Below are 27626 nucleotides of genomic sequence, written 5' to 3' on the forward strand. Positions count from 1 at the left end.
GCGCCTCAGAGCCGGTAACAGTTCCCAGACAAGTCAGGGGGACGCGGGTTGCTCGGCCCTCGATGGTTTCCAGTCCACTCAGGGGGATGAGGGGTGCTCGGCCCTCGATGGCTTCCAGTCCAGTCAGGCGGATGAGGGGTGCTCGGCCCTTAACGGTTCCCAGTCCAGTCAGGGGGACACGGGTCGCTTGGCCCTCCCCACATTGCCTTACTCTAAGTGCAGAAATAATAGTGATGGCAGCGCAGGTGCATCTTGGCTTATGTCTTTTCAATGCTGGCCTGGCGATCATGTGGGTAGAGGTGCTTTGGCTTGTGTGGTTGGTAACTGGCAGCAGCGATGTGGAAAGTACAGATAAGGTTCAGTCTTAACGTGCTACTTGCTGACACAAACTTCAAACAGTGTAATTATAGCTGCCTAATAAGTGTACTACGTCAAATTTGATTGCTTTTTTTGACTACTAAGGCTGAGTAGCAAAACTTCGGAAGTCTGGATGCTGTTAACATTATTAAGAGTTAACAAATAATGTGTTCTTAAGGTAAAAGCAGCTAGTTTTGTGTTGGCATGGTGGCCTGTGTTTTCTATAAGCTAGATTCAGAACCCCAGCAACCTCTTCCAGCATTATGTTTTTAAGTTTCATAGTTACATGTTAGTTGGGTTAAACTTCAGTATTATAGATACGTGTTTGGCTAAGACTATTTCATTCACTTCTAGATAGAGAAACTGTTCGGAAGAATAGCGAAACAGAAAATTTATTTGTCTTCAATGAAAAAAGTAAATACGAAGCAGCTGACAGTCCACGACTATGGAGAATCAGATATTGCTTGATACAGGATCAGTAATTGATAGCGGTCTTGTAACTGAAACATTTAATCAAAATAGACCTGTTTGTTCTGAAAACTTCAATCTGGAAACTGCAGTAATTAATAATCCCAATGAAGGAGGATTGCTCTCTAGGCAAGACAATCGTTTATGCACTGTAAAAGCAGAGGAGACTTCGTTAGATCACTTCAAGTATCCATTTACCATTGACAAGCAAAATACCATAGTAAAACTGGAACCCCACCCACATGGAAACAACAGCTGCAATGGTGAAGATTTTGAACAATACAAGGAATTAGGTTTTCCAGAAGAAGCTTATCACATGCATTCACCTTATCTGCCTTCAGATGGTGTCCACCTCCTTTCTTCTGTAGCAATGCAGCTTAAAAATTGCAGTGGTCCAACGTCAAGCGTTTTCTCTCCAGAAGGAACAGTCAATCAAAATGTCAGAACAGTACCAGTAAGATTAAGTGAAACAGAAATTTTTATATATTGTGACATAAATGTGGGGAATTGCCACATAACATTTCCATGGGATTCACTTAACATTTAAAGTTATGTCATAAATTTTATACTAGAAAAAACTTAGTAGCAAACAGAGAAATAAATGTTGTACATTGCCAGAAATAGCATGCAGTGTGAACATACGGTTCTGACTGCTGTTCTTTTTTGTCCATGTTATAAGTCATATTTATAAATAGCTGGGTAGTTATTTTGATCATTAACAAAAATCTTACCATGTCAAAAATATACCCACTATGTTTTTAAATACTACCATTTGTATTAGCAACTATTAGATAATTGTGCAAAGTACATAAAAATAGGATGTTAAGTTTTGTTCTTTAGTTCCACAGGTGACATACTTGTAATCATATTTTTTTTTAGTCAAAAGGAGTTAAAAAGTTATTTATTCACAGCAGTAAACTGTAGCCTGTATTGTTAAATCTCCATGGCAAAAGTAGTTGTGTAGGAGAGAAGGGTTTCCTATTGCTTAGTACGTTTGGCAGCTTTTTCTGTACAGTTTGAAGTTATGTTTTCTGTGTTGGATCAATTACTATCTAGAAAAGTACACAGCATAACATTTCTTGTGATGCTCACAGGACCAAATCCATCTGCTTAATGCAGACTATTCATATGTAGAATACTTATGTGTCCTTGCGTCTTTGTTTATGGATGTAGAATATCAGGGAAGAAATCTTGAAATTTTAAGTTTACACTGTGGCTGTTTCTAGATGGGCACTGAGGTTTCCTTTGAGAAGCTATGTTGAAGTAAGTAAGCATAACAGTTGAATTTTTTGATAAACCATGCTATTCTCAGATACAAAAATTAAAATAATTTTTTTAAAGCCCCCAGAACTCACAAAAAATCGCTTGCTTGAAAACAAGGTCTGATTTCCCTTTGTGGTATCCCACTGAGGTGCCAGGCTGAAGCCAGGGGGCAGCTGGGGGGCTGTCTGCGCAGGAAACCTTCTGTCACAGAAATCACTGCTGACACTACCCAGCCCAGTGTGTTTCCCACTGGCATCTCATCCTGAAATGCTTGAGGTCTACTGTGACAATTACCTTAGGTGTTTTGGTTTTCTTTCTGATTTCAGGTTACGGTTATAGTTTAAAAGTATCTCTGGCTTGGAAAGTTGTTTACACACATGTTCAGTATTACCAGTAGTTCTTTAAGAATTTTAACTGTCAGTCTTTTGAACCATTAATAAGATGCAAAAGGCTCTAGAAGATAAAGATGTGATTAAGGTGTAACAATTGCTTTATTCAAAGTGCAGTTGAAGATAATGAAAATTTGTTAGTCTCTGTACAGGGAGATAAAAATGAGATTTAGAAAAAAATATTGCTGACCAGCTCTCTTCCTAGTGTCCTTACAGTTTATTGCACTAAATTTGCATGTTTCTTTAATCTACCCTGTTTCTTGAAGGTATTAGAACAAAATTCCAATCAGGTTATATTGAAGTAAAGTGGATTGTTGTTTACCCTCCTAAACTGCTGTCTATATTAAGAGGAAGAACAGTGCACAGTGTGAGCAGGTTGTCTAGCTAAATCAAACTTAATTCTCATTTGAAACTACAAATTCATTGGTTTTTGGTTTTGCTCCATTTTCCATTCATTTGGTTTGGTTTTGAAAATATAAATGTAGGTATTAAATATGATGCCGTTACAGTTGTAAATGCATTAGATCTGAACAACAGGTACATGTTGAGCAGAAAAAGCAGAAATATTGTTCAAGGTAGATAACAGCGTCTGGTAATGCTGAATAGGCTGCAGCATTTCTGTGCTTAATTATGTCATTGTATGAAACTGTAAATAACCCAATTTTTAAGGTTACTTTAGGTCAGTTTTTTGTTTATTTATTTGGCTTTTTAAAAGTGAATAGTTTAATGCATAAAATAGTTGTAAATAAAACATTCTTTCTTCAGGTATTCAGGTCATTCCCACTTCCAGTTGCAGGTGAGAATGAATCTATTTGTTATGATCGATTTAAAGGAATCCAAAACAGTACTATACAGTTACAAAATGTGACGAATTGCTTAAATGTAAGCGCCCCAAATAATTGAGGGGGATCTTTTTTTTTGTCTCCTCTTATAAGGGAAGGTGTTAAATAGCTAAAAAAAAAATATTCTGGATTTGGCAAATTGCAGTCTGAACCTTTTTTGATAATGTTAATGTAACTAAGAATGTTTGAAAGGAGAATGGACCTCTGTTCAGGTATGTTCATGTTGCTTCAGTCACAGTTCAGTCTTACTTTTGAGTTTCCTTTCCTCTCATATCATCTCCAGATTCCTTCAGGGGACTGTGAAGAAGATACTCCTTGCAGCACAATTAAATTTTTTTAAAATTTTTTTTTTTGAGTTTAACCATGTTTTTATTTCACTTCAAAGTTTGACCACAGGTTATGAAAGTTAGGTGGTTAGCACTGGTACTGCTGATGACAGTAAGCACGTGAACAGTTGTGTTCTGCCCATAACCTGTTCACAGTCCTGCTCAGGGTTACCCTGACTGCTGGATTTGATATTACAAGGCAGTTTATTTTGAAGCTAAATGAATTTTACCAAATGGGCACAATAAACCTTTTAAAGATATCAAAAAGGCGCAAACTGAAGTTTGTTTTTTCCAGCAAGTCTGTTAGAAAAGAATATGAAACATTTTTTTCACCAGAATGTAATGCTGTAGTGACATCAAAATCTCTTCTAATGATGCTGTAAAGGAGTTCTTGATATAGAACACTTGATCTTTTGTAAATAAAACATGCTTTATTTTATGTACTAGAATCTTCCAGTGGTGCCTGTGGCCTACCTCAGACTAGTGCTTCTGTCTATGACAAAATAGTAAGTATGCATACAAGATTTTATTATTATTGGAAGAATCTGTGTGAGTGTTGAATGTCTAAAATGAGATTTATTCTGAGTGCTAGAGGGTGAAAGGTTCCTTCAAACACTGTCCTATCTGATCTGCTCCAAAAAAGAGGGAAAGAAAAGTGTTGCTTTGTAGATTTCCTACGCTGCTACATTGTGGAGGAAGGAAGATTAGCATCTGGATTTTTCTCCTGTTTCTGTTCCTATTGGCTCAAGTCTAGGTGGCTCCTGTTTGCCACCTGCACATTCTGGTTCCATTTCAGGCCAGTTAGGGAGGGAGCTTCTCCTAAGGCCACCTGAACACAAACTGCCCAGTGGGACTCTGCCACATACCCTCAAACAGCAGTTATGTATTTTAGCTGTTACCCACGTGCAGGAACAGAGCTGAGGCTGAAAATCTGGCTTTAACATTAGCCTTCCTTCTATGGAGAGATGTTTTTTGCAACTTAATGATTCTCTTAAAATGCTTCAATTTTTCAAATATAATTTCCTAGATATGTACTAGACTAACTATAGAAATTCAGGTATTTCATGAAAGGGAGATGTCTGAAAATTACTGGGATTTTGTAGCCAGGTTTTTCAAGGTTATCCATTCGGTGTTTTAAAGTGTGTACTGAGAGGGCAAAGCTTCATCTGGAAGTGTGACTTATGCGAAGATGACACTGTAATAAGTTAAAGGATCAGCAAGACAGGTGGTAAATCGGTTTTCAACAAATGCAAGCAGCACCACATCTGTGATGGAGTGCCATGACACACACTAGTTGATCACCATAACAAAAATTTATTTTGGAACAATCTGATTTATAGTTATAACTGGATTTGCAGTCTGGTCTCAGATGAGTACTTCTTACTTAGATTAAATCCCAATGATCCCCAGCCAATTTATACATTTCAGGATTAATTCTTGGTTCGCATAATTTGCTGTGACTGTTGCCTAACTTCTCCAAGGCAATTTAGAAATGAGTTGATGCTTCATGATGTTGGAGACACTGAACACCATTGTTACTGTGAAGTATGTTACTGTTCATTGTTATTCTTCAGGAATATTTTTACTTGATATATAAGCAAAAATCTTGCTGCTATTGTGAAGTAAATTAACTGTTCTCAGTATTACATTTGAAAACAATGCTTGCTTTAGAATATATGATTTATGCAGATGAATATTTTAATTTGTTGCATTTGCTTGGAATTTAAAGTAGATTTTAAAGCATGCCTGTTAAGATTTAAAACTTGTATTTCAGGCTGAGGTAAGAGAGGCAGTTAGTAATGTTATCGAGAATCACCAAGACAGAGCAATTTTTCAGAGTCCAAATGTTGGTGAGTCTGGCTGCAAGGTAGTGGCGTTGCACAATGTAGCAGAGGAATCCAGATGTTCACAGAGAAATGATTCCAATCCTATGGTAATTATATCCTGTAATTGACAGCAAAATTATATGCTAGAGAAAATTAAATTATTTGTACCACACTAGCAGCAGGAAGTCCCACTTAGTAAGTGGTGTATCAAGAATAATAAGTCAGTCCCTTTCTTCATCCAGAGGAGAAGTCTTGATTTAAAATCACAGCTAAATAAATAAAATGAAACATGTACAATGACATATTCTGGTTAGGGAACTGAATCTGAAGCCAGCACACTAGTAAATAGCTAGTATATGCTCTACAAAGCCCCATGGAGCAATTTAGAGAATCAGGAATCCACATCACCTAGGCTGAGGAGCTACTTTTTTTAGATCTCAATAGCTGCTTCCAAAATTTATTAAAATTAAGGGTCAAAAAGCAAACATCTTAATGCGTAATGATCCATTTGTTTGAGAGATTCCAGTCTGTGATTATAACGCTTTATAAGACAGGTGGTACTCTTATGAAAACCTTTATATCTATGTGCTTAGAATTACAATTTCTTAGATGAAAGGTAATCGTTAGTTTTCATTGCAGGTTATCTGTCAGTTGGAAGGAGGTACTAAAATACTCCATGTAAATAGTTGTGGTACACAAGAACTAAAACCTGTTCATCACCATGACCAACGTAATTATCTTCAATCAGGTACAATAAAACCGAAAATTGTCTCTAGTCTGTCAGATAGTGTATCACAGATTGTTAACGTGCAACTCCACGTGTTTACGTTCTTAAGCAGCAACGCGGGGAGATGAGCCGAAGCTGATGTAGCTAATACCAGTTATCATTTTACTTTATTTTATAACTGAAAAATTGCTAGGCGCTTCGGTATAATAAGAATGATGTAATGGATATGATGAATTTATTGAAACTCTATACACAGATTAATTTCCATATATTTAAAGCACATTTAGCTTAAGCACCCGCATCCATTTGCATTTACCCCAGCTTGCCACCAGGTGTCACTGTGTCTCTAGAAATGAAGAGCAGCCGTGAGGGCAATGGGTGTGCTTTAGCCTTGGGATTCAGAATGTCTCACGAGTACTTACATTATTATGTGAACTTGAAATGTCATCAGTTTTTAAAGTGGTTTCTGAGGCCCTAAAGTTAATGCTATTTAGATGGAGCAAAACATTTTCATCTGAGCAGCAACTAAGTATTCAAGTGTAGTTTAATTTAAATAAATCTTTACCTAACTATAGCTTCCTCAAAAACGTTACTAACTTTTTTTTTGTTATTTATTATTATAATTTTATTACAGTGGTGAATTTTGATGGCAATGTGAAAGCAAAGCCTTTTAATATTAGGCACCATGCAAACACAGGTATTGCTCTCAATACCAATAGGTGCTGAGTGTGAGCATCTCTCAGCAGGTGCTCCAGCTATGGAACCTGTTTACTTGTATTTGTCAGAAGCCATCAGAAGAGTAAACCAGGCACATTCAAGTTAAAGGCCATGTTCCTTTATAGAATTCAAATTCTCATTCCTTCACTGTAATAGCAGGGGGAAAAAAGGCTGAGGAAAAGTGTGCTAACATATCTTTTTTAGTTATTTGCTTGAGCTTTTTTCTGGTTTACTTGTCTTTCATAGGAAGTAAAAGAATTAGGTCCAGAAATTACATCTAAAAGTTTGTAGGGACTAATCTCTTCCACTTTTTAATTAAGCTGTCTGTTGGCTCCCTTTTTTTTTTCTTTTCTTTTTTTCTTTTTTCCTTTTTTTTAGATGTGAAGTAAGTAAGTACAGGTATAAGATTTATCTTGTAATCTTACTGTGACTGATGTTTACTTTTTTTTACGTAGGCTAGGATGCTCATGTATTTATATGCAGTTCTTCACCAGGACTTACGCTTACTCTTACACCTATTGTTTTCTCCATGGTTTTTAGTAACTTTTTTCATAAGCTAAAGACTTCCGTTCCAAATGTGCTCTCAGAACTCTGGAAATTTGTAAACTAAGAACTCGGGACAAATAGATTTAGTTGTTTCTCACAGTTTTCATATTTTAGCAAAATATTTTAAGTCTATGGCATTTGAATTTGACTGTCCTTGATGTCTTAGAGTAAACAATCTATGTTCAAATTCCTAGCTGACAAATTGGTGGTGGGTTCTTCTCTCATGGGTATTTTTGTGTATTCAGGTTTTTATTCTTATTTTGCAATGAGAAAAACATTTCTAGAGAGAAAACTTCTAGGTACTTCATTGACACTATTTACTGCAGAGTAAGCCTGAATTAAAAACTGAATTGTAGGAGAAAGTGCTGACAGAGGACAGCCAGCCCCAGGTGATTTTTTTTATTAACAAATTAAGATACCAGTTTGCCTGTATGCTTAATTCAATAAATACTTATGGATAAATTAAACTTTATACATTGTGAGTAGTTCTGCTGTCTTCAGGTAAATGTTGCCTTTTCAGATGTGGACAACCCTGTAACAGCTGTACTGGAGCAGTTTTTGCCTGTTCCAGGTGAACCGGTTCTGAATGAACAAGAGGTAAAGAAGCTTTAGCCTTTAAACTTGTTAAGTACAATATACGCTCTTTTTCCTTTTCTTAAAATGGGCTGTTAATTCTATGCGGGGAAGTAACAATTTAGCTAGTTTGGACAGATTAGTTCTGCACTTAGTATACTTTATGCATATAAAGGTTTCTGATTTCAACATCTTCTAGAAGTAATACCAAAATTAAAGATACAGATTTCCATAAGAAAAATATATTCCAGTTTTGAAACCTTGAATTTGGTAATATATAGATTATGCTATTGTGAGAACCATTTTAAGATTTTTCTGGGGTGAAGGAGAGCACACTGATTTTTACCATAAGAAGCGGTATATTTTCCCCCAGTAGGATTTTTTTTTCACCTTTTTCTCTTGATTAGGATTTAACAGTCATTAAGTCTTTATAAATGTTGTTGATTTTTTCTTTTTTGGATGAAAATTGAACAGAAGACTAAAAATCTGAAGATGCTTGTTGTCTTATGTGTTACTTCCAACAGAGTTGGTAGTAAAAATCACTGCAAATTTTTTATAGTTAACTTCTGATTTGTGTGAAGTGCATATGTCATGTGGGTACAAACACAGCAAATGGTTTGTGGATAGCAGCCACTGTGATAAAAAAAGGAAGAAAATACCCAAGGGTGAGATCAAACAACAACCTAGGGAGTCTTTCATCTCTAGAGGCAGTGTATCTGCAAATTGGTGCCTAAACGTTCTGGAGCAGTGAGGCAGACAGGCTTGTAATTCTTCTCTAACTTTATCCCAAATTAGTTGTTTCCTAGATTTCTTCTCTTGCTTTAAATATGTTCATTTTCCTCTTCTTTATGGTCACCTAGATTCATCACCTGTTACAATAACAGTGGTTTACAATTATTCACTGTCCTTCCGTTACTGGTAATATCAGTGTAATCCTAATTGTTATTCCCTTGTCTCTCTCGAAAACCAGGCCCTTATTAATCATGTGTCTGAAGAGACAACAGATCTGCAGTGTGTTTTCTTGGCCTGTGGACTGATTCTTTTTCTAAAATTTTGCTTAGACTTCAACAAATTAGATGTGATATTGCAGATATTTAAATCATGAAGTCACTAACCAGTTTCTACTGACTACTGGAATTAAAAGCAACTGAATCTGGAATGATCCGTAAATTGAAAATAGTGTGCCAACACTGCAACACTGAAAGCTGTTCTTGGTTCTTTGTACTGGGAGAAATGAGATTCCTGACATACTGAACGGTTTCCGAGAAAAGATGCATGCCATTTTCATTTCTCACTTTCTACTTCCGTGAGTTTTTATCAGTAACCTTAGTAATTAAATTATCCTGAAACATTTTCTTTGTTACTTTTTATCTGTTAACTTACAAGCGTATTTTTTAGAAGTTAACATAAACAGGACATATCCATTTTGTCTTGGACAGTGTGAAAGTGGACCGTTACAACCAGCAGCTAGCACTGCCACGTTCCATCTACAATCAAATCTGCACAGGCCAGTGAGAATGACCTCAGAGGGGTAAGATGCGTGGAATATCTTACATCCATGATGACTTCTGAATTTTAAACTGGCAATGACTCCTAGACATTTTCGTGTTGCATAGCTGCTTCTCTCTTGTAACAAAAATGCTGTTCGGTAAGAACACATTGTGTATGTATCTTGGTATCATGATGCCAGTTGCTGGTAGTCAAAACTACGTAGTGTGGTTTCAGGTTTTCTTAGGATCAATGCAACGGTGCTGTCAGTTTGCCTGAAAAAGCATTTAATTTTCGGAGTTAATTGATATATTTCCAAATCAAATTAGTAGGTGTTTAGCCTGTATTTCTAACACTAATGGAATTATTTTAATTATATTTAATTGTAGATCATTTTTAAGGAAGAGGCAGCTGCAACCCCGGTGTGAAAGGTGAGAGTGCTTTGTAGCTGCACAGCCCTGCACAGGTTATATGACTAAGGGCAGACCTGTCCCAAGTAGGTGACAGCTGGTGGGTAGAGGGAGGTTACACATTGCTTATCCTTTTTCTCATGCATGCTGTAAGGCAACACTTATTAAGTAGCGCAAAAAATTAAAATCAGTATTTATCGTTTCAAAACTATAGAAAAATTAGTTTTCATTTTAGTTGTATTTGCATATTTTCTTCTGATTTTTTTTCTTTTTTCAACCTGTGTAGCTTGCCTTTTGGTTCAGGGATTATAAAGCCTAAGAAACCGTGTAACTGTGCAAAATCTCAGTGTCTTAAATTGTAAGTAATCATTTATCAATATTTAATAAAATGCTAATAACAGTGTATAGATGAAAAGACAAACATACAAGAAATTTGTGCTTTAAAATGAACCGCACATACATGTCAAAAATTGCTCGTCTGTTATGGAGTTAAAAAGATCCACAGTTGTTGTAAACTAGTGTCACACAAGCTGGAATTTTGATGCAGAGGTGTAGATGACTGAATATAATCCGAAGTATGAAAAATAAAAAGAAGCTAGAAGAATTGTTCAGATCCTATCTGGAAAATCCTATGTAGAATGCAAATGCTGTATACTAAAATATAATTTCTCTGTCTTGCTGCTGCTTACATATATAATCAATATGCACAGAGATGTATACACATTTTTGATTTGAGTCATTGATGGACTGGATGTATTTTACAAAATGTAAGAAAGAGAGAGAAGCTCTTTGTCTAGGTTAGGATGTGATTAAATTACAAAGGAAGAAACATTTATGAGTAGAAACAGGAAATTCTGCCTAGAAGTAGGATTTAATTAAAAAATTTACTCTTAAACCAGTTACTCTTTTCATTTCTTATGTTATTTTACGTGTTAATCATAGATATTGTGATTGCTTTGCCAGTAGTGATTTTTGCAACAACTGCAACTGCAATAATTGTTACAACAATCAACTTCATGAAACTGAGCGATCGAAAGCCATTAAGGTAAAAAAAGAAAAAAAAGTATAGTACACATTAGTATCAGCTTCACGTATGAAAATACAGCAGTATTGTTTTTTTCCACTAGTTATAGTATTTGGAATATGTTTTTTTTAATCTAAATAAAGCTAAGTGTTGCTTCTGTATTATTCTTCTTTCCTTCCTTTTATGTACCTTCTGATACTTTGAATTAAAACCAGCGATGGGTTAACTGAATGATAACTCTTATTCTTAGAAAGAAGTATTCAAACCTGAATTTAATTTTGGAAGACTTTTTCACTTGAAGGAAAATTTTTTGTATCCCAAAGTCAGACAGTAGTTAAAGGAAAACAAATTATTACTATCTAAATTATTACTCTCATTGACAGATCTTCTGCAGTTGTCTGTGTTAGTCTTTCTGGCTGACCCATGCAGCGATGCCAAGTTGGCTCTCATGACAGTGACACTGAACCCTGCACTAGTGAGAAGCAGGTTGCTTCTACATTTGGAGACTGATTTTATTAGTAGAATAGAGAACAACATGTGGCCTAATTTTTGTGTGTATATCAAACTGCACAATCTGAGCAATAATTTGATCTCATATGCATGTTATGTTATCTAAGTTTTAAAGTGATAGTGAAAAGTCTTATTCTACTGCTGATGCTCTAAGGATATATATTAATGGCTTTCTGCTGCTTGTATACAACTCTCCAGAACTCTTTTTGTATCATTCACATAATAATAATAAAATTGTCTTGTACAAGACATTGATCTAATTAAAGTTAGAGCTTTGCCACATCCAACCGGTCAAGCCACAGCATTTTTTGCTGTCAATATGCAACAGCCAGTTTTAAAATCAGATGCTTGTCTGTGGTTCAGCTGATGGGGTTGTTGATGTCTAAGCACTCCTTTCACTGCTGTAGATAGCACCTGGTAGAGCGTGATAGATCTTGTTTGTCACTGATGAAAGCATACCTGTGCTATCCATAATATTGTACATAAAGGGCATATATAACCCCTTTAACCTGCCTTTTAGTAGTCTGTGGCATTGCGAGGTCTTGGGACCTAATGAAAATCTGCTGTTGCAATCCAATGCTGATTTCAGTGAATGGACTTTCTATTGGGCCACTAATAAAACAAGTTTCAAAATTCTGAGATGTATGTAACTATGTATGCAAGGGTTTTTTCTTCACTGGTAATTTTTTATTTCTGGTGAAAGTAGTATCAGCAGTGAAAGAAAACAAGCTCCAAGAGAATAGCTGATGGGTTATTTATGTTATTCCATAGAAACAATGTAAATTGCTTTCTGTGGTAGAGCCAAGTCAGCTTAATGTTCTGGAATCTTTAAATTCCTGCTCTCATATGTCATGAAAGACTCCTTTATCCTTGGGCTTCATACCACCAATAATGAGAGTGGGAAGTAAGAACTTCTTTGTTAAACATTGGGTCACAGTCATTCAGGTGTTTAAAACCACTTCTTTGAACTTGTCATAATCTAGCAATTCTTGTTTTAGGCCTGTCTTGGTAGAAACCCAGAAGCTTTCTTACCAAAGATTGGGAAAAGTAAACTAGGAGAAATGAAACTTCACCATAACAGAGGATGTAATTGCAAGCGCTCAGAATGCCTCAAGAATTATTGTGAGTGCTTTGAGGTGAGTCAGGTGAACTTTGAACTTTCCTCTTATCAGTTACTACCTTAATGTTGAGTATATTCTGCAACTGGTAGTTTCTAAAAATAGTCACTTTTTCTTTGCATTTTTCACCATAAATTTTCAGCATAGGAGCACAGTCTCTTTGTTGTAATGTCTTTAAAGAACTGAATTTGTCTGAAGTTGGTCAGCTAAATTTCAGCATCAGGAGCTCTTGGCCAATGCCTTGCTCCACAAGAAATGAGGAATGGTTTTCTTCTAATCCTGGTAGTTTCTTTGCATCTGTGGTATTTTTTTATCTTGCCAAGTTATCCACAAATTGAGGGGAGAAGTGATTTGTCGATGTACAGAGCATCAACCTCCTGCTTCCTTACTCTTTTCATACTGATGGTCTCACTCGGGAACTAGCCAAGATCAGCACAGCTAGAATAAGTCCCTAGTGATATAGTTGGAATGGTTGCTCAAATGTATGTTTAATTTAAGATTTATACAATTTTTATTCTAAATATTCTATATTTTCAGGCTAAAATTATGTGTTCCTCTATTTGCAAATGCATTGGTTGCAAAAATTATGAAGAAAGTCCAGATGAGAAACCCCAGCTGAATATGCTAAACTACGTGGACATTAGATATAATGAAGGAAACAGCCCAGTTTTAACATCAACATTCAAAACGTTACCAAAATTGAAGACAGACAGGTGAATATTTGGAAATAGAAATGCATAATTCATTGGTCTGACTTCATTCATTTTTCATGTTACCATTATCATAGTTATTTAAGAAATAATGACTAGAATGACAGATGGCTTGTATACAAGGCATCACTTCACATAGCATTTGCCATCCTGTTTCTATAAATGAAAAAATATCCAAAGGATGGCCTATAACTATCCATTAAGGATGTAGTGTACAGAGTTTAAGGATATATGTATTAGTTCTACTTACAAAACAGCAGTTATTCATGTATCGATGATATATTTCATTCTCTCAACATTTTTCCCCTTAGCTACTTTATCTTGTTCCTTCAGTTTCTCTGTTCTTAAATTTTTCTATGTTCAAGCATTCATTTCTAATAAAACCTTGACCAAAGAACTGATAAGAAAATTATGTTGTTGATATGTTTGTGATATTCAATTAATAAGCATGTTTGCATCACTGCTTCTTTCCCATCTCTTCTTCCTTTGATCCACCTCCTCTCAATTTTAGTTGTGTTAGCAATTTGGATTGTGAAATAGTCTAAGGTGGTTGTACTATCCTGATGTTGTAATAATTTCTAATATAGTAGTAGCCTAACCTTTGGTTTTGGTTGGTTTATAGTCATTTGCCTACTAAATAGAAACAGCTGTTAATAATTAAAATTCATTAAACCACCTCTTAGTTGATTTTAGGGAGCTTTACTCTAGGCTCTAAAACTTAGAGTTTGCATACATCATTTCTTCGCTCCTTTGCATCAACCTTGAAATTCTTATCTTAATTTTGTTTTTAAAATACTTTCTGATGATCTATTTAAAAAATATTTTAGTAATCTCTGGTCTTGGTAGTGTATTGATGGGGTAGATCATGCCAAGTTATGCTTTTGCTTGAATCACACAGGAGGTTGAGTTACATTATTAATATAGTAGAATGAGTTATGATGTTAACAGCTAGTAGTTTCAAGAGTTTGTTCAATGCAAAGCTGCTAAGGTGCCATTCAGGGATCCTTGAGGGACTTGGTGCTGTTTCCTTCAACAGGAGTAAACTGAATTTACATTTCATACTTCCTCGACCTTGGCTAAGCCTTTTTAACACATTTCCTTGTACTTGAGGCAGGAAGAGACTTGTATAAACTTTCTCTGTCTGCACCTGTTGGGCAGCATTTTCATAGATCGATTACATTGTGTGAACAGTCTCCTGTGTGATAAAATAGAAAATCTCAGAAGCAATCTGTTACAAGCACAAGCTATTCAGTGTAGAAGAATGAAATTCCTAAAAGGATGTATCTTACAGTAACAGTGCAGCTACTTGGATTCAGCTTTGTGCATTCCAGCTCTTAACTGAGTTTCACAATTTGTCTTTTAAATTATTTTCTGTATTTAAAATGGAGGTATTTCCTTTCTTTTCCCCCGGTCAGGCAACCAGCTGTACGTATATCTTGGGAAGAAGTGAAAGCAGTATGTTCTTGTCTCCTGGTGCAAGCTGAAGAGGCAGAAAATAGAAATTATTCTGTCTGTCTAGCTGAGCGTGTGATCATGGAGGAATTTGGGAGATGCTTATCCCAGATCCTACGTACATAATTAAAATCTAAAGGACTGAAATTTGAATAATATTCAATGTAATATAAAGCCAATAACTATTAATATTGATATGTTGCCATAGTCTCCACAATTTTGCTGCTTAATGATCTTTCTTTGATCTTTCATAGGAATAATTTCATTCAGTTCAGCTGAATTCCTTCTGAATTATGCTGGTGTAAGTGAAACTAGCACCACATCCAGCATTTTTCCAAGTAACTTAATACTGTAGTAAGCTGCTAAGTAAGTTTTCTACTAGAACAGGTTTTCTCTGTAGTTAGGGCTTTCTGAGCTGGTTCTCAGTCTTTACCTACACTCTTATAAAAAGTAAATTTATCTTTAAATTACTTTATTGGATGTTTATGTGAGTTGAGATGCAGTAAGAATTTGCTATCTTAGTTTGGTTATTTTATGAATTGTGAAACAGTTCTATTTTCAGTGGTAGTAGGCAAGGTGACTAAGTTTAGCTTTGATTCTTCTCTGTTTTGGTAACTTATTTTTTGTGTCTGCAGGTCTACCATTTTTGGAAAACAGAGCAGTGTTGTCAGTAGGTTTGGTATTTACTTTGGGGAAAAAAACCCACACTAGACTTTGTTCAACGTCAGATTTGTTAGGCAGATGAGCCTCATAAAGAGTAGGAGGAAGATGACCTCCTTTTTACTCCTATTGTAAAGTGCTAGAGTTTGTGATGGGAAAATCTTTTATGTACGTAGGGTTTAGGATTGAAATTTGCTGAATCCTACATTTGCAATCCAGTTTCCTTTAAAGCCTGGTGTAGCATTTGTTTAATTATTCGTTTTTCTTATGTGGACGTTTTCTCCGTGACATTTTTTTCTCTTCTCATTCTCACTGTTGGGATAGTAGATTTCATTTTCTGTAACAGAAGTAACCTATTTGCTGCCATGTTTCTGGGAAAGAAATTTTTTTTTTAATTGTCATCTAAATGAATTGACAGATTATATAAAAATGGTCTTTGTTTTTAGACATTTTGTGCCAAGTTAATAATACATGCTTAGATATTTTTGGCGCTTATGCTTAAAAAAAATAAAGATATTCTCCATGTCATGTAGATTCTGGAAAAAATTTATGCTAAGTTAATAATATGTGCTTAGATGTTTTTGGCATTTATATTTTAAAAAAATATTCTCTATGTCCTGTTGATTCATGAAAAATTCTTGCCAGAACAGTAGGTAAGACTGCATGCTATTTAAAAATTTTCTTTAATAAGAGGGAGGGCGTTTTTTTTAGTGGTGGTTGATCTGTGAAAGTATTGCATTTTACATCTTTGTTTTTAACAACTGCTGCTGGAGACTGCTGAAGGTCACAGGAGAAAATGGATTCTCAAAGTGCTCTGTAAGTGATAATGGCACCATCGGTACATTTCACCCCTTTTGGGTCCTTCAATTGCTAAGATGATTTCTCTTGGATTTGGAATTAATACCAACATAAAGGCTTTATCTTAAAAAGTATTTGTCCCCAGATAGAGTTACTGTGAGGTCATAAATCAGAAGAGCACACAAGGGCTGTAGAGTCAGTAGACACTCCATAAGGAAGCAAAGCTTGAAGAAGATAAGAAACCAGTCTTTATTGCTAAATCATGCCTTGAAATCAGATCTCAGAAATAAACTCACTAAAATTCCCAGTGGAAGTGAGGTTCAGTATGATTAACCCTAATAAACAAGAAACTTGGGTTAGGACCAGTGATGAAAGTATAGATTAAAAATAGCAATTAGGAATAGAAATGCAAAATAAAATTAAAAATTATGGAGAGGAGTAGAAAAAGTTAAATACATTGTAAGAGGAACTATTAGAATCCTTGAAAAACTTAATGTAGTGTAATAGAGTCGCATCTTCAGATGGATCTTAATTTGAATATACACAACAGGGAGGCAATGCCATAATATAAAATGACAAGTTATTAAGCGTAAAAGAGGGGTGAGCTCAAATGATGGGGAAAAAAACATCAGGAGGAAAAATCATAACATTTTGACTAGTCAAGAGGTTGAAAAATAATAAAGAAAAAGGAAAAAATTAACAGGGAAAATTTTAAAGAAATAATACAGACACTTAAAATGGAATTAGAGTGGGAAAGATAAGAAAATTCTACCATCAAAAGTAAAGGGTAGGAGTACAGGGGAGAGATACAAATAGCATAAGAAGGGAAATAAATGAAGATGTGAACTACGGCTTTGAGTAACATGCCCAGGCTTTTGCCTCTGATAAAAATGATGTATAAAATGCTAAGACTTTCACCCAGGTTGCTAGCTAAGAAACCTTGAGGGAAGGTTTCTGCTTGTTCTGCATAAAATTTTTAAGTCACCGTATAAATGAGATGGGCATGAATGAGATTAATATCAATTGAAAAAAAATACAAGGCACTAGAATCAGTAAGAGTTTACACAGAACCAACAAAAAAGCAATTACTAGATGCAAAGAGCTGAAATATAATTATCTTTTTAATTATAGAGAGGTAAACCTGGTTTGAGTTAATATTTTTTTATATTACAGATGCTATAAAATCAGTCTGTAAAAACACTCCCAGCCTCTGTGATGACTAGGATTGTAATTATATTCTGAAAACAAAAAATAAATACAAAGCAGTAGCTGGTTATATGTAATGTAATAGACAAGCCTAGCAGAAGCAATTTCTATAATTGTTAACAAACAGAAAAACTGTCAAAGAGGGTTATGTATTCAATAAAGAAAGCTAAAACTAGCTTTGTGGTCTTACAAGTAATGCTTTTTGCAGTCAGTGATGGAATTATTTGAGAACAGCATGGACACAGCCACAGATTTCTTCCTGAAACATTTAAGTAGGAAATACGTATCGGTTTTCTTAACTAAGTAGTCCTTTTTGTACCAGAGAAAGGTTTGCTTTTATAGCAAAGGTGAAAACTGGGGGGAAAGGGCACCAGAAATCCAGTCCTGAGTAGGTCAAGGGGTTGACAGCTGTACAGGAAAGACTGGGAAGAAAAAATTCAACTGAACAGAATCAGAACACGTGGGTACTGTATTAGAGGGAAAACAGCTTTTCAAATAAGTTGATAATTTGCCTTTTTGTTTCATATAAGGATCTTAGAAATTAGATAGTAATGCATGGAACTTCTTCAAATGGCTTTACATGAACGAGAAGAACTAAGTTGATTTGCCTTCAGTCACTGCTGCTTCATCTAACAAAAGAAACTTTGGCCCCAGCAAATAAATGAATAAAAAGGAAGAGACAGGTAAGAGATGAAGCATGGATAGCTCTCCTTGTATCACCTGTTGTGATGTTCTTGGTAATGTATCTCTTTTTTTTATAGTATTTTATAATTTGTTCGATTTCTAAATATGAAATTATATATCAGAAATGCACAATATACATGTTTCTGACGAAACAAGCAGGAATAAAAAAACAAGCAAACCCATGGATTCATAACTGCGTGAACTATTTAAAATTTAATCTTGCCGATAAAACACGAAGACCTTTTTGAAACTGGCAGTGTGTCAGTCTCATCTGAAAATAACAATAGTCATCTTTTAAAAATAGGTGAAGGTAGAGATTATTTTGATGGGTACAATTGCAAAGTGACTTAAAGCAAACTTTCTCATAAAATGTCTTTTTTATTTATTTGTTTCATTTTTTACCTACGGGTATATCAGACAGTACTCTGAAGGCTTGGTAAACTGTCAAGATCTTCAGCACAGAGACCAGGGGTCAACACATTAAAATATTTCAGAAAGGTCTCTGAAATTTAGCAGTCCAGACACTTCTAAGAGGACTCTCTTGGCTCATAATCATGTTGTTCAGCTGAAGGATATTGTAATGTAGTGTGTGAGATCTTATTTAGAGGTATGGATTGGTACAGAATATTTCTTTTGTAATATATATATATATATATGTATATGAGAAATTCAGTTTCTCACATGTTGGATGAGAGAAGCGAAACACAATCTTTACATAAAAATTGAAAGTTGCTATCCGATGCGTTCCCTGTTAGTTAGGTTTGGAGTCTGTCCCTGTTTGATTAAAGCAGTTGTCATCAAATTTAGTCAGCTGTTCTTGGGAATTAAATGTTTCCCTTTCAATGTACAGATATAAAAATTTGTAAAACATTCTGACTGGAGACCCCTTCTCTTTTTTAGACTACTTGGTCCATTTGAGAAGCTGACATATATGGACAGAACAAGAAAGGGGTAAATGTCAAAAGAGCCCCAAATTTAATAGAGAGCAGGATGCAGAGGAACATGAAAGCAAATGGAGGTATGACACACCTTTGAAAGAATGTCAGCTGGAGCAAAGTAGCAAGGTGTAAGAAATAGCTTCTAATTCTCAGTTTGTTTTGCATCAGTTTGAGGCTAGGGGAGGAAAAAAGAAAGATGAGAATTATATGGTGAATCAAAAGATGACTCTAAGCTACCAGTATTTATTCATTTCATATAGCTATGAAATGCTAATGTTAATACTGTTCTAGTGAATATTGGAAAAGATATTTTTAGTAGAGAGAGGGAAATATTTATATTATTTCATACAATGCTGCTAAATCTTCATTTAGAATATTGTGTACAGTTCTGGTCATCTGTGTTCAAGAAATATAACCTTAATTTGGAACAGATGCAGTTCTCAGAAAGGCTCCTGGGATGAATGAGAGAATGGAATGTCTTCAGATGGAGAGAACAAAGGAGTTTGATTTAGTCTAGGCTAAAAGGAAATAAAATTCCTCTTTATTAAATAAATTCAGGGAATATATATCGAAGAGGGATAGAAGCTGTTAAAGTATACCTATCACTTAAATCTGGAATGGAAAGTAACTTTTCCTAGCCATTCAAAGAGTAAGGTTCTGAAATGTTCTTCCAGATAGGATAGTGTGAGCAAGGAACCTATTTAAAAATGGAACTTCAAAAATTACGTAAAGAAAACAGATTTCCTGGAGACATCAAGGTACAAGGTCTGTGGTACAAGGCTTTGGGTGCCTATATATTGTCATATTCAAGGGATTTTGAAAGGAAAGACAGTAGATTATACCATATTTTCCTTTCATGAATCTCATACTTCAGGGCTTTTGCTAGTCACCTATTGGTACCCAGAAAAATATTTCTTCTCCTTGATATGTCATTCTGAGAACCCCGAAGTACTGAACAGCAACAGATGCTGAGGCAAAATGCAGGCAGTGTGTGTCTGTCTTCCCAGAGATATTCAGTTGCCCTGTTTCAATGCTCAGGTGTGAAATGATCAAACTTACTTTGGGATCATGAAAGAATTTTCAACTACATGAGGTAGAGAATTTTTTTAGGATCCTCTATAAGCATCATCTATGGTTTTTAATGTTCTGCCAACTGAAAGATCTCCTTGATGTTGATGCTCTTAGTTTCCGATTCTTTCTGTAGCACAGTATTGTTTTGAATCTCTTGAGTCATGTGTGAAATATACAAGAAAGTGGTGGGAAGTGTTTGGGGCATGTGAAGTAGATGTTCTGTAGTCCCTTCTGAACTGGACACAGATGTTGCTTATCATCAACAAAGGACTGGGTTTGAAGATCCGACCCTGTGTGCCTAAATTCCACGTCAATGAAGTGCATGGTGCCTGAGCAAGAAGAACAGAAGAGCTCGGCTGATTGTAATGAAATCACCCTACAGTCTGCTTGTTGCCAGACAAGTCCATAATGACAAGTTAAATACAACGTCAAACCAAGAACTGAAATCAGTGAGGATCAGCAGGGTGTATAACCAGGCGCAGATATACCTAGGAAGTAGCTCAGCAGGGAGCAAGGCCTAAGCTTAAATGCAGCTCATGAGTGAAGGGGGGAGGTCCTCAACAAGGCTTCTTGCAGCTCCTTCTCACACAAGTCTGATCCAAGGCTACAGCTGCGCTGTATCAGAGCTGGCCTCCAGCCCAGGCAGCCAGACCCCTACAGGCAGAGGAAGAGGTTGCAGAATCTGTTGGTGCCTTGGGGTCCTGAGCGTAGGGTCAGAACAACAGGTTTACTGGGCTGCTCCAGGTTCTGTTCATTAGGCAGAGACCTGTAAAGCAGGTACCCCTTTTTCTCCCTCTTAGATAAACAGCTCGTCCCCATTTTACACTTTTACCATTGTTCCCAGTTCTATTAGGCTTTGGGGTTTGAGTTTTGTTTTTTTGTTTGAGGAGCAGAGAGGTGCATCCTTGTTTGGTAGTTTCAGCCTTTGTCAGTGACCCCAGTAAGTCAACACATGCCTTTTTCACTGTCTTTACAGTCTTCACCCAAAGGGAGTTCTGGGTACTGCCTTTTCAGTATTTTATATCTAGAAATTTCTCCTGTTAACTGTCATATTAATTTAGCCCCAGATTAAGTTTGGCCAGCTGATTTATTCCTTTCCATTGGGTTGGATTAACCCTGGCCAGGTCTGGCTTTCTGTATGCATACCTTAACAATTAATGAGTATTACTGAAAGTGATGAACTTTGTACTGACATAAAATTATTATATATCCATTGCGTTCTGTTTTACTGCACTGATTGATAGTGGTAGCAGTCATTTCTTATTGGATGAGAAAACTCTACTGTCATCATTTAAACCCTGTGTTTAGGTGATTTTGGTTTACATTTTTCAGTTGCAGGGATAAAAAATAGAATAGAAAAAAAATTACTATACCTGAGGTAGTGACAGATCTCCGTATGTTCGGTGCTTTGGGCATGTTGGTATTTCTGCTTCTGGTGTAAAGCAATGGTAAGCCAGCTCATTTGGTAGAGCTACCTGTGATCAATTAACAGAGCACATAGGGAACTGTAGACAAATGGTCTTCATTCCAACTGATGCAGTATGGCAGCCTGCTGTGGCATACTTTACGTTGTTTACTCATTATAGTTCTTTTTTTTTTTTACAGTCATAGTCAATGCCCTGTTTACAGAAATTATGTAGTTTGTAGCTAAGGAACTAAAGGGGGACTTCAGAGGCCTGAGTTCATTCATATCTTAGCTCTGCTACATGCTTCCTGGCTGAGAGATTCACTGAATTTCCATGGTCGTGATTCAGGAAAATATTTGAGTGAATACTGCATAATAAAGTCATGCATGTTGTCAAAGACCTTTTTGTATTAGGACTCTTGGAAGTGGGATGACAGACACCTCCTTCTCCCCTGTTTTCCTTTAGTCTGCCAGTTATTTAGTGCTCAGTCCATAACCCATCCAAAGACTCTCCATTTACTTCAGCAAGCTCTGAGTCAGGCCTTTAGAAAGCATAAGGAGTATCAGACCCTGAGCAGGTACCTAATAGAACGGGCCTCTGATCCCAGCTGGGTCCTCGACTATAACATAAACTAAGAAATACTGCTAACATGCTTGGGAAAAGAAGAGGTATATGGTAAATTTGCAAAATCCAGTAGCCATCCTATAAGAATATCACAAATAATGCTTTCATAAATCTTCATTATAGTGTGGATATTTGGCATTCAGTATTACCCACTTCAGAGACCAAATATGACTCATTATTAAATTACTTCAATCTGTGCTGATGTAGAAGCACCCCTGACACGTCTCTTTGTGAGCCATTTCTTCAGAGTAATTGCATTAGTAATAGCCGATTACACAGCAATCTTATGTTCCTACGAAATTAAGGTAATTACTGTAGCTAGAAACACATCCCTCTGTATTCTATCCTAGCTAGAAAGCTGGTAAAAGGCAATGTAATGCCTCAATTCTTTGTAACAAGAGAAACATTAAGGTATAATTATATTATTGAACATAAGAAGAACATGGACTTGTTGGAGCAAGTCCAGAGGAGGCCATGAAGATGGTCAGAGGGCTGGAGCCCCGCTCTGTGAGGGCAGCTGGGAGAGCTGGGGCTGTTCAGCCTGGAGCGGAGAAGGCTCCGGGGAGACCTGACAGCCGCCTTCCAGCACCTAAAGGGGCCGACAGGAAAGCTGGAGAGGGGCTTTTTACAAGGGCAGGTAGCGACGGGACAAGGGGGATGGCTTTAAACTGAAAGAGGGCGGATTTACATCAGGTATTAGGAAGAAATTCTTCCCCATGAGGGCGGCAAGGTGCTGGCCCAGGCTGCCCAGAGCAGCTGTGGGTGCCCCATCCCTGGCAGTGCCCAAAGCCAGGCTGGACGGGGCTGGGGGCAACCTGGGCTGGTGGGAGGGGGCCCTGCCCGTGGCAGGGGGGTGTAACTGGGTGATCTTTAAGGTCCCTTCCAACCCAAACCATGCTATGATTCTGTATGGCATAGGAGAAGTTTTCATATCTGAAAAAAGGAGCATGGAAACAAAATCATAGTTTGAAGCTACAAATTCCTAGTCCATAAAGGGGAAAAAAAGGTCTTTTGCATTTAGATCCCTTAACAAGTATAGAGGAAATGTATTTGAAATAGGTGAATGAGATTGTGTTCTGTGTTTTGAAAGTAGTAGATGTTTGTCTTTGAAGTAGAATTATTATGCAGAAGGTGCACTTTTCTTTGAATTGAATTGTCTGGAGATGCTGGTATGGATTTATTTTTATACTGAAGTAAATAAGTATGCCTTTGTTCATATGGCAAACCTCCTGAATACCAGGGTCGGCTTCTAATTAGTCTGCATGCTATATAATTTGATTTGTGTTCAAATTTTCACCTTTCGTTGTGTCTTTGAGGGAAAACTGACATTTCATTTTCTTTAATACAATGTTAGATGTTTAATAGAACAGCTGAGGAAGAACAGACAGGCTGTAATCTCAGCAAGTAGTTCAATACTAGATAGTCTAGAAGGGATACTGAAAAGCCAGTGTCTTCACAGGTATTATGGATTGTCAAAATTCATAGCCAGAGGGTGCTAATAGGTCATGTCAGAGTGGCAGTTAGTGTTTGAGTGTGGGCTGATGAAAATGTGTTGCATTAATGTGCCATGTTTGAATTGCTGAGTGCAAGCTGATGGCCCTGGAGGAGGAAAGAAATGTTCACTTGTGGTATATTTCTTGCAATAGATGATATATAAAACTGATAAGGATAATATGGTGCTCCAAATTGCTTTAATTACAAAGGCAAAACCCAGGAACTGAGTATGGATTGTTCAATTAACATAGCAGAGTATGAGAAAGTCAAGTGTCAGGTTAAGCTAAGTCCCTTTGATGCAAGGGCCTAAGTAAATGTTGTGTATAGCTTCCATTTGTTAACAATATTTATGGTGAGCAAAGCAGTTCCTTTAAAATGTCTAGAAATGAGAAATCTTATGGGATCAGAGTAACAACTTTAAAAATATCTATTTTGCAAGAAGAGAAATTAAGGAAGAAAATACTTATTTTTCTGCTACATACCAACAGGACTGAAGACAATGGAAAGCAACTTCAGTAGGAAGCTGTCCAAATTTGTATTTTTTTCACATTTTCATATGATTAATCCAGCCTCATTTCATTGCCTATCTTTTTTCTTGTGTCTTGTTAAGAAGCCTATTAAGATGTACATACTGTCAAAAGCAGTAACAGGCAGTCCTCAAAAGAGAGAGGAAAGTCCTGTCCTCCACCTGTTTTCTGTTAGATGTCAGTTGGTGTGCCAAACTAAGGAATGGATCCTCTGTAGTTTAAATAATCCCATGGAGTTAGAACTACTTACACTAGGAAAGAAGTACTAATATTGCTGGAGAAGTCTATATGGTTGTACTTCTTCAAGCATGGTCCTTTTATTCCAAGACATGAGTGTGACAAGATTTTACATCAGGGCCTTCACTGTTTTGTTTCAGTGGGCCCAATGCTGGGGTTCAGCAGCAAATCTAATGCAAACTAGATAGACTAGAAAAGCAAAAGTAGTTTTTAGTCTGTCTTCTTCTTCCTTTGAGTATGGACTCGCTGCTGTTGGCCTGCACTAGTTTTCTACCAGCATAGATTCGAAAGTGTGGAGAAGATATAACTTGCTGCAATTCCGTAAAGCCACTCTGGCACCTGGAATAACTGTGGAAGAATCATTTGCTACTCATCTTGCCTTTCACTGTTTCAATGAGAGAGGGGCAACTGAAATACAGCAATAATGACATCTCAGTGCTAGCCAAAGTTTATCCTATTTTGAAGAATAAACCTGTGACTGGTTAAATTCACCTCAGGCCTGTTGTGTATGCACCTCCAGAATATTTTGATTTCAAGTTGAACCCCTCCAAGATCATTCTAGTAATGTCTCAACCTACAATAAAACTTCTTGGGCAAGACTGACTTCAGAAATTAGATACCAGAGGGCATATAGGATTATAGCAATGACTCATGGCTCATCAATCACTCTTTTAAATTGTTCCTGAGATACTGCACCTAAATCTTTAAGGCAGGAGTAGGCCAGATGTACTCCACAACCTCTAGAGCAAATGCCACCTAAAAAATATCTGAAGACACTGAGTAGGTGTACCCTTCTCTGTTAAGTACCTTATTAATTCAAATGTCTTGTTTTCAAAGATACTTGTAGAGGGGCTGCCTACTCAGTGACATTCTGTTGTTAAACAGAAGCAAACTTCACGTTCCACAATCATTACTCACAAGCGCTTGTCTTTTTCCAGTTATTTAATCTAATAAGGTGATTGCATACCATGTAGATTCCTCTAGTATCAGCAAAAAGTAAACCACCTATTTACTAGCCAGCCCTAAAAATCATCAGAACTGGAGTTTAAAACCCTGCAATAAGATGCATAGTTCAGTTTGCAGGTAGAAGGACAGGTCATTATGTTTGTTGATTTTTGAAAGCTTGAATACAAGCAGAAATATAAGATAAAAGGTATGTTTTAACCATGTGCCATCAAACTACCGCATGAATTAAGAAACCTGTAATCGTGCAAATACTGCTGGACAGTTTCTCTGTGAGAAACACATGTGAAATAAATGTGTACCTGAATAAAGTATTATGCCATAAACATAAAAAAAAATTTGCTAAAAGATATTATACATAATACAAATATGCTTAACAGGACTTTCTTATGGCTATTTCCTGATATAATTTATTGATTTGCATTACTTCATTTAGCACAGCTGTCATATCATAACCAATTTTATTAACATGCTTTGTTTTTCTGTGTAGTTTAAATATCTATTAATGTTTTTAACATCTTAGTCCAAATAAGTATAGATCTTCCTTGTTTATAGGAGAAGTTTTTTAATATAACTTACAACATCTTTTGAGGTATAGCATTGATTGTGGGCCCCAGCTTCTCAGTATGGCTTTACTCTGTGAGTTACAGAGAGAAAGTAGGTATTATTTCACCAGAAATGAACGCTTTCATATGATAATGACATTTTTAACACAATGTTTACCTTTGGAGCGCGCCTGGTTTCAACTATAACAAAACCCATGAAGATGGCACAGCCATAAAGCACAGCAATGTTAGTTTTCTGAAAGAAAAAAACAGTAATTATATTTTTTTCCTGATACACTTAGCACAAAGGAGCAGTGATATGATAAACAGCTGCATGCATACACTGTAGTCTTTACCATTCTGTCACATCTGCTGTTACTCCCATCTATCATCAAAATACCGTCAAAGATTTGCTTTCAGCTCTTTGCAAGTAAAAGTTTCAGGTAGCTGAAGATCATGAAATAATACAAATCTTGGTTCAGTTGATCGTGGTCCTTTCCAGGCATCTGTCTTATAGCCAACAATGTTTGCATGCAGATTAGTTTGTGAGAATTACGTATAAAGTATTCACTTTCTTTTGTGATTAAAGCTAGAAAATTATGTGTCAGGCTCTTTTATATCAGAGTAGTTAATGGTAGTTGGCCCCAGGAGATCTGGAAACAACCTGTACCTGAAAGAAAAAACCCACAACACAGAAGTTGACTAAATGTCAGGCATTCTTAGTAGGAGGTGCACACATGTAATCTTCATCATCAGTCCTGTCTTCTACAAAAACAAACAACAGACTATAAGAAGATTTTTTGAAAAAAGTCTCCTTTCTTAACTGACTCCATTTATTATGTGTGTGTTTTTCTGTCATGTTCTTATTTTCAGTTTCTGTAAGTTACGCAGTGTCATAGCGTTCATGTATCTGTAAAGAATTTATTTTACTTTCAAGTATTTTTCCATGCATTCATTGCAGCCATTATTTATGTTTATATTACTCCCTGGCTTGTTATATAAAAATACATTCTTAGGTCACTTTTTTAATATTCCTGTTTCAGGCCTTTAATAATTTCATTGCAAAAGCAATGACTGTATATATTTCAGTGACTATTATGATGGTAGAATTCATTAGGAAAGTAGCTTGTTCCTGTTAAAAGTGGCCCCACTGATCACATAGGATCAATAATGGTAACTGCACTGTTATTGTTATGATTTCTAGATTTAATAACAATGAGATGAAAAAAAAGCAAAACGTTATTTAACATCTTACTCTTACAGAACACTCCAAAATTAAAATGTGTTTCAACCACAGAAGAAAAGGTCCTTTTTTTGTACACACATATATGAAAATGAAGCTAAAATTTATAGCAAAATATTTCGTCCAGAGTAAAATACAACTAAGGGACAAGGAAGCTATAGTATCTCCAAGATTTCTGCTTTGCTGTTCAGTGTATTTAGAAGCACAGCCTGAAAGAATAAGATTTGTTTATGACTGCATGAACATCTTTTTTCTCCAGTTCTCCAGATGTTAAACACCATTGCCTATGCCTCATTTACAGGAAGGGCACTTTCTGACCTTACAAAGGGCTTCCCGATGGATGTAAGTTTCAATTCCCTCTTTTTAACTTTTTGTGGTACCAAAATTGTTTGAAGACCTGTTTTTATTATAAGAAGATATAATCTGGTTTTGTGTTCCTTTTTCAGAGTTGCAAGTTCCTGTTGTAGTTAAATGGAATTTAGGA

General features: G+C 36.2%; 1 protein-coding gene across 1 annotated transcript in view; it reads left to right on the top strand.

Moving 5' to 3' along the window:
- The first annotated feature begins 802 nt into the window (after positions 1–802).
- Positions 803–27626, top strand: part of TESMIN (testis expressed metallothionein like protein) — a 46546-nt gene continuing 19722 nt past the window's right edge. Inside the window, 15 exon segments of the mRNA XM_055722572.1 lie at positions 803–1279; positions 3243–3273; positions 4093–4151; positions 6111–6219; positions 7982–8058; positions 9474–9565; positions 9912–9953; positions 10219–10290; positions 10896–10977; positions 12465–12602; positions 13122–13297; positions 14710–16222; positions 17941–18093; positions 18995–19112; positions 27402–27484. Of these exon segments, the coding sequence (XP_055578547.1) occupies positions 803–1279; positions 3243–3273; positions 4093–4151; positions 6111–6219; positions 7982–8058; positions 9474–9565; positions 9912–9953; positions 10219–10290; positions 10896–10977; positions 12465–12602; positions 13122–13297; positions 14710–14902 (1548 nt within the window). The 3' untranslated portion in view covers positions 14903–16222; positions 17941–18093; positions 18995–19112; positions 27402–27484.

Source organism: Falco cherrug, chromosome 10, assembly GCF_023634085.1.
Source record: "Falco cherrug isolate bFalChe1 chromosome 10, bFalChe1.pri, whole genome shotgun sequence".
In the NCBI taxonomy this organism is placed as follows: Eukaryota; Metazoa; Chordata; class Aves; order Falconiformes; family Falconidae; genus Falco; species Falco cherrug.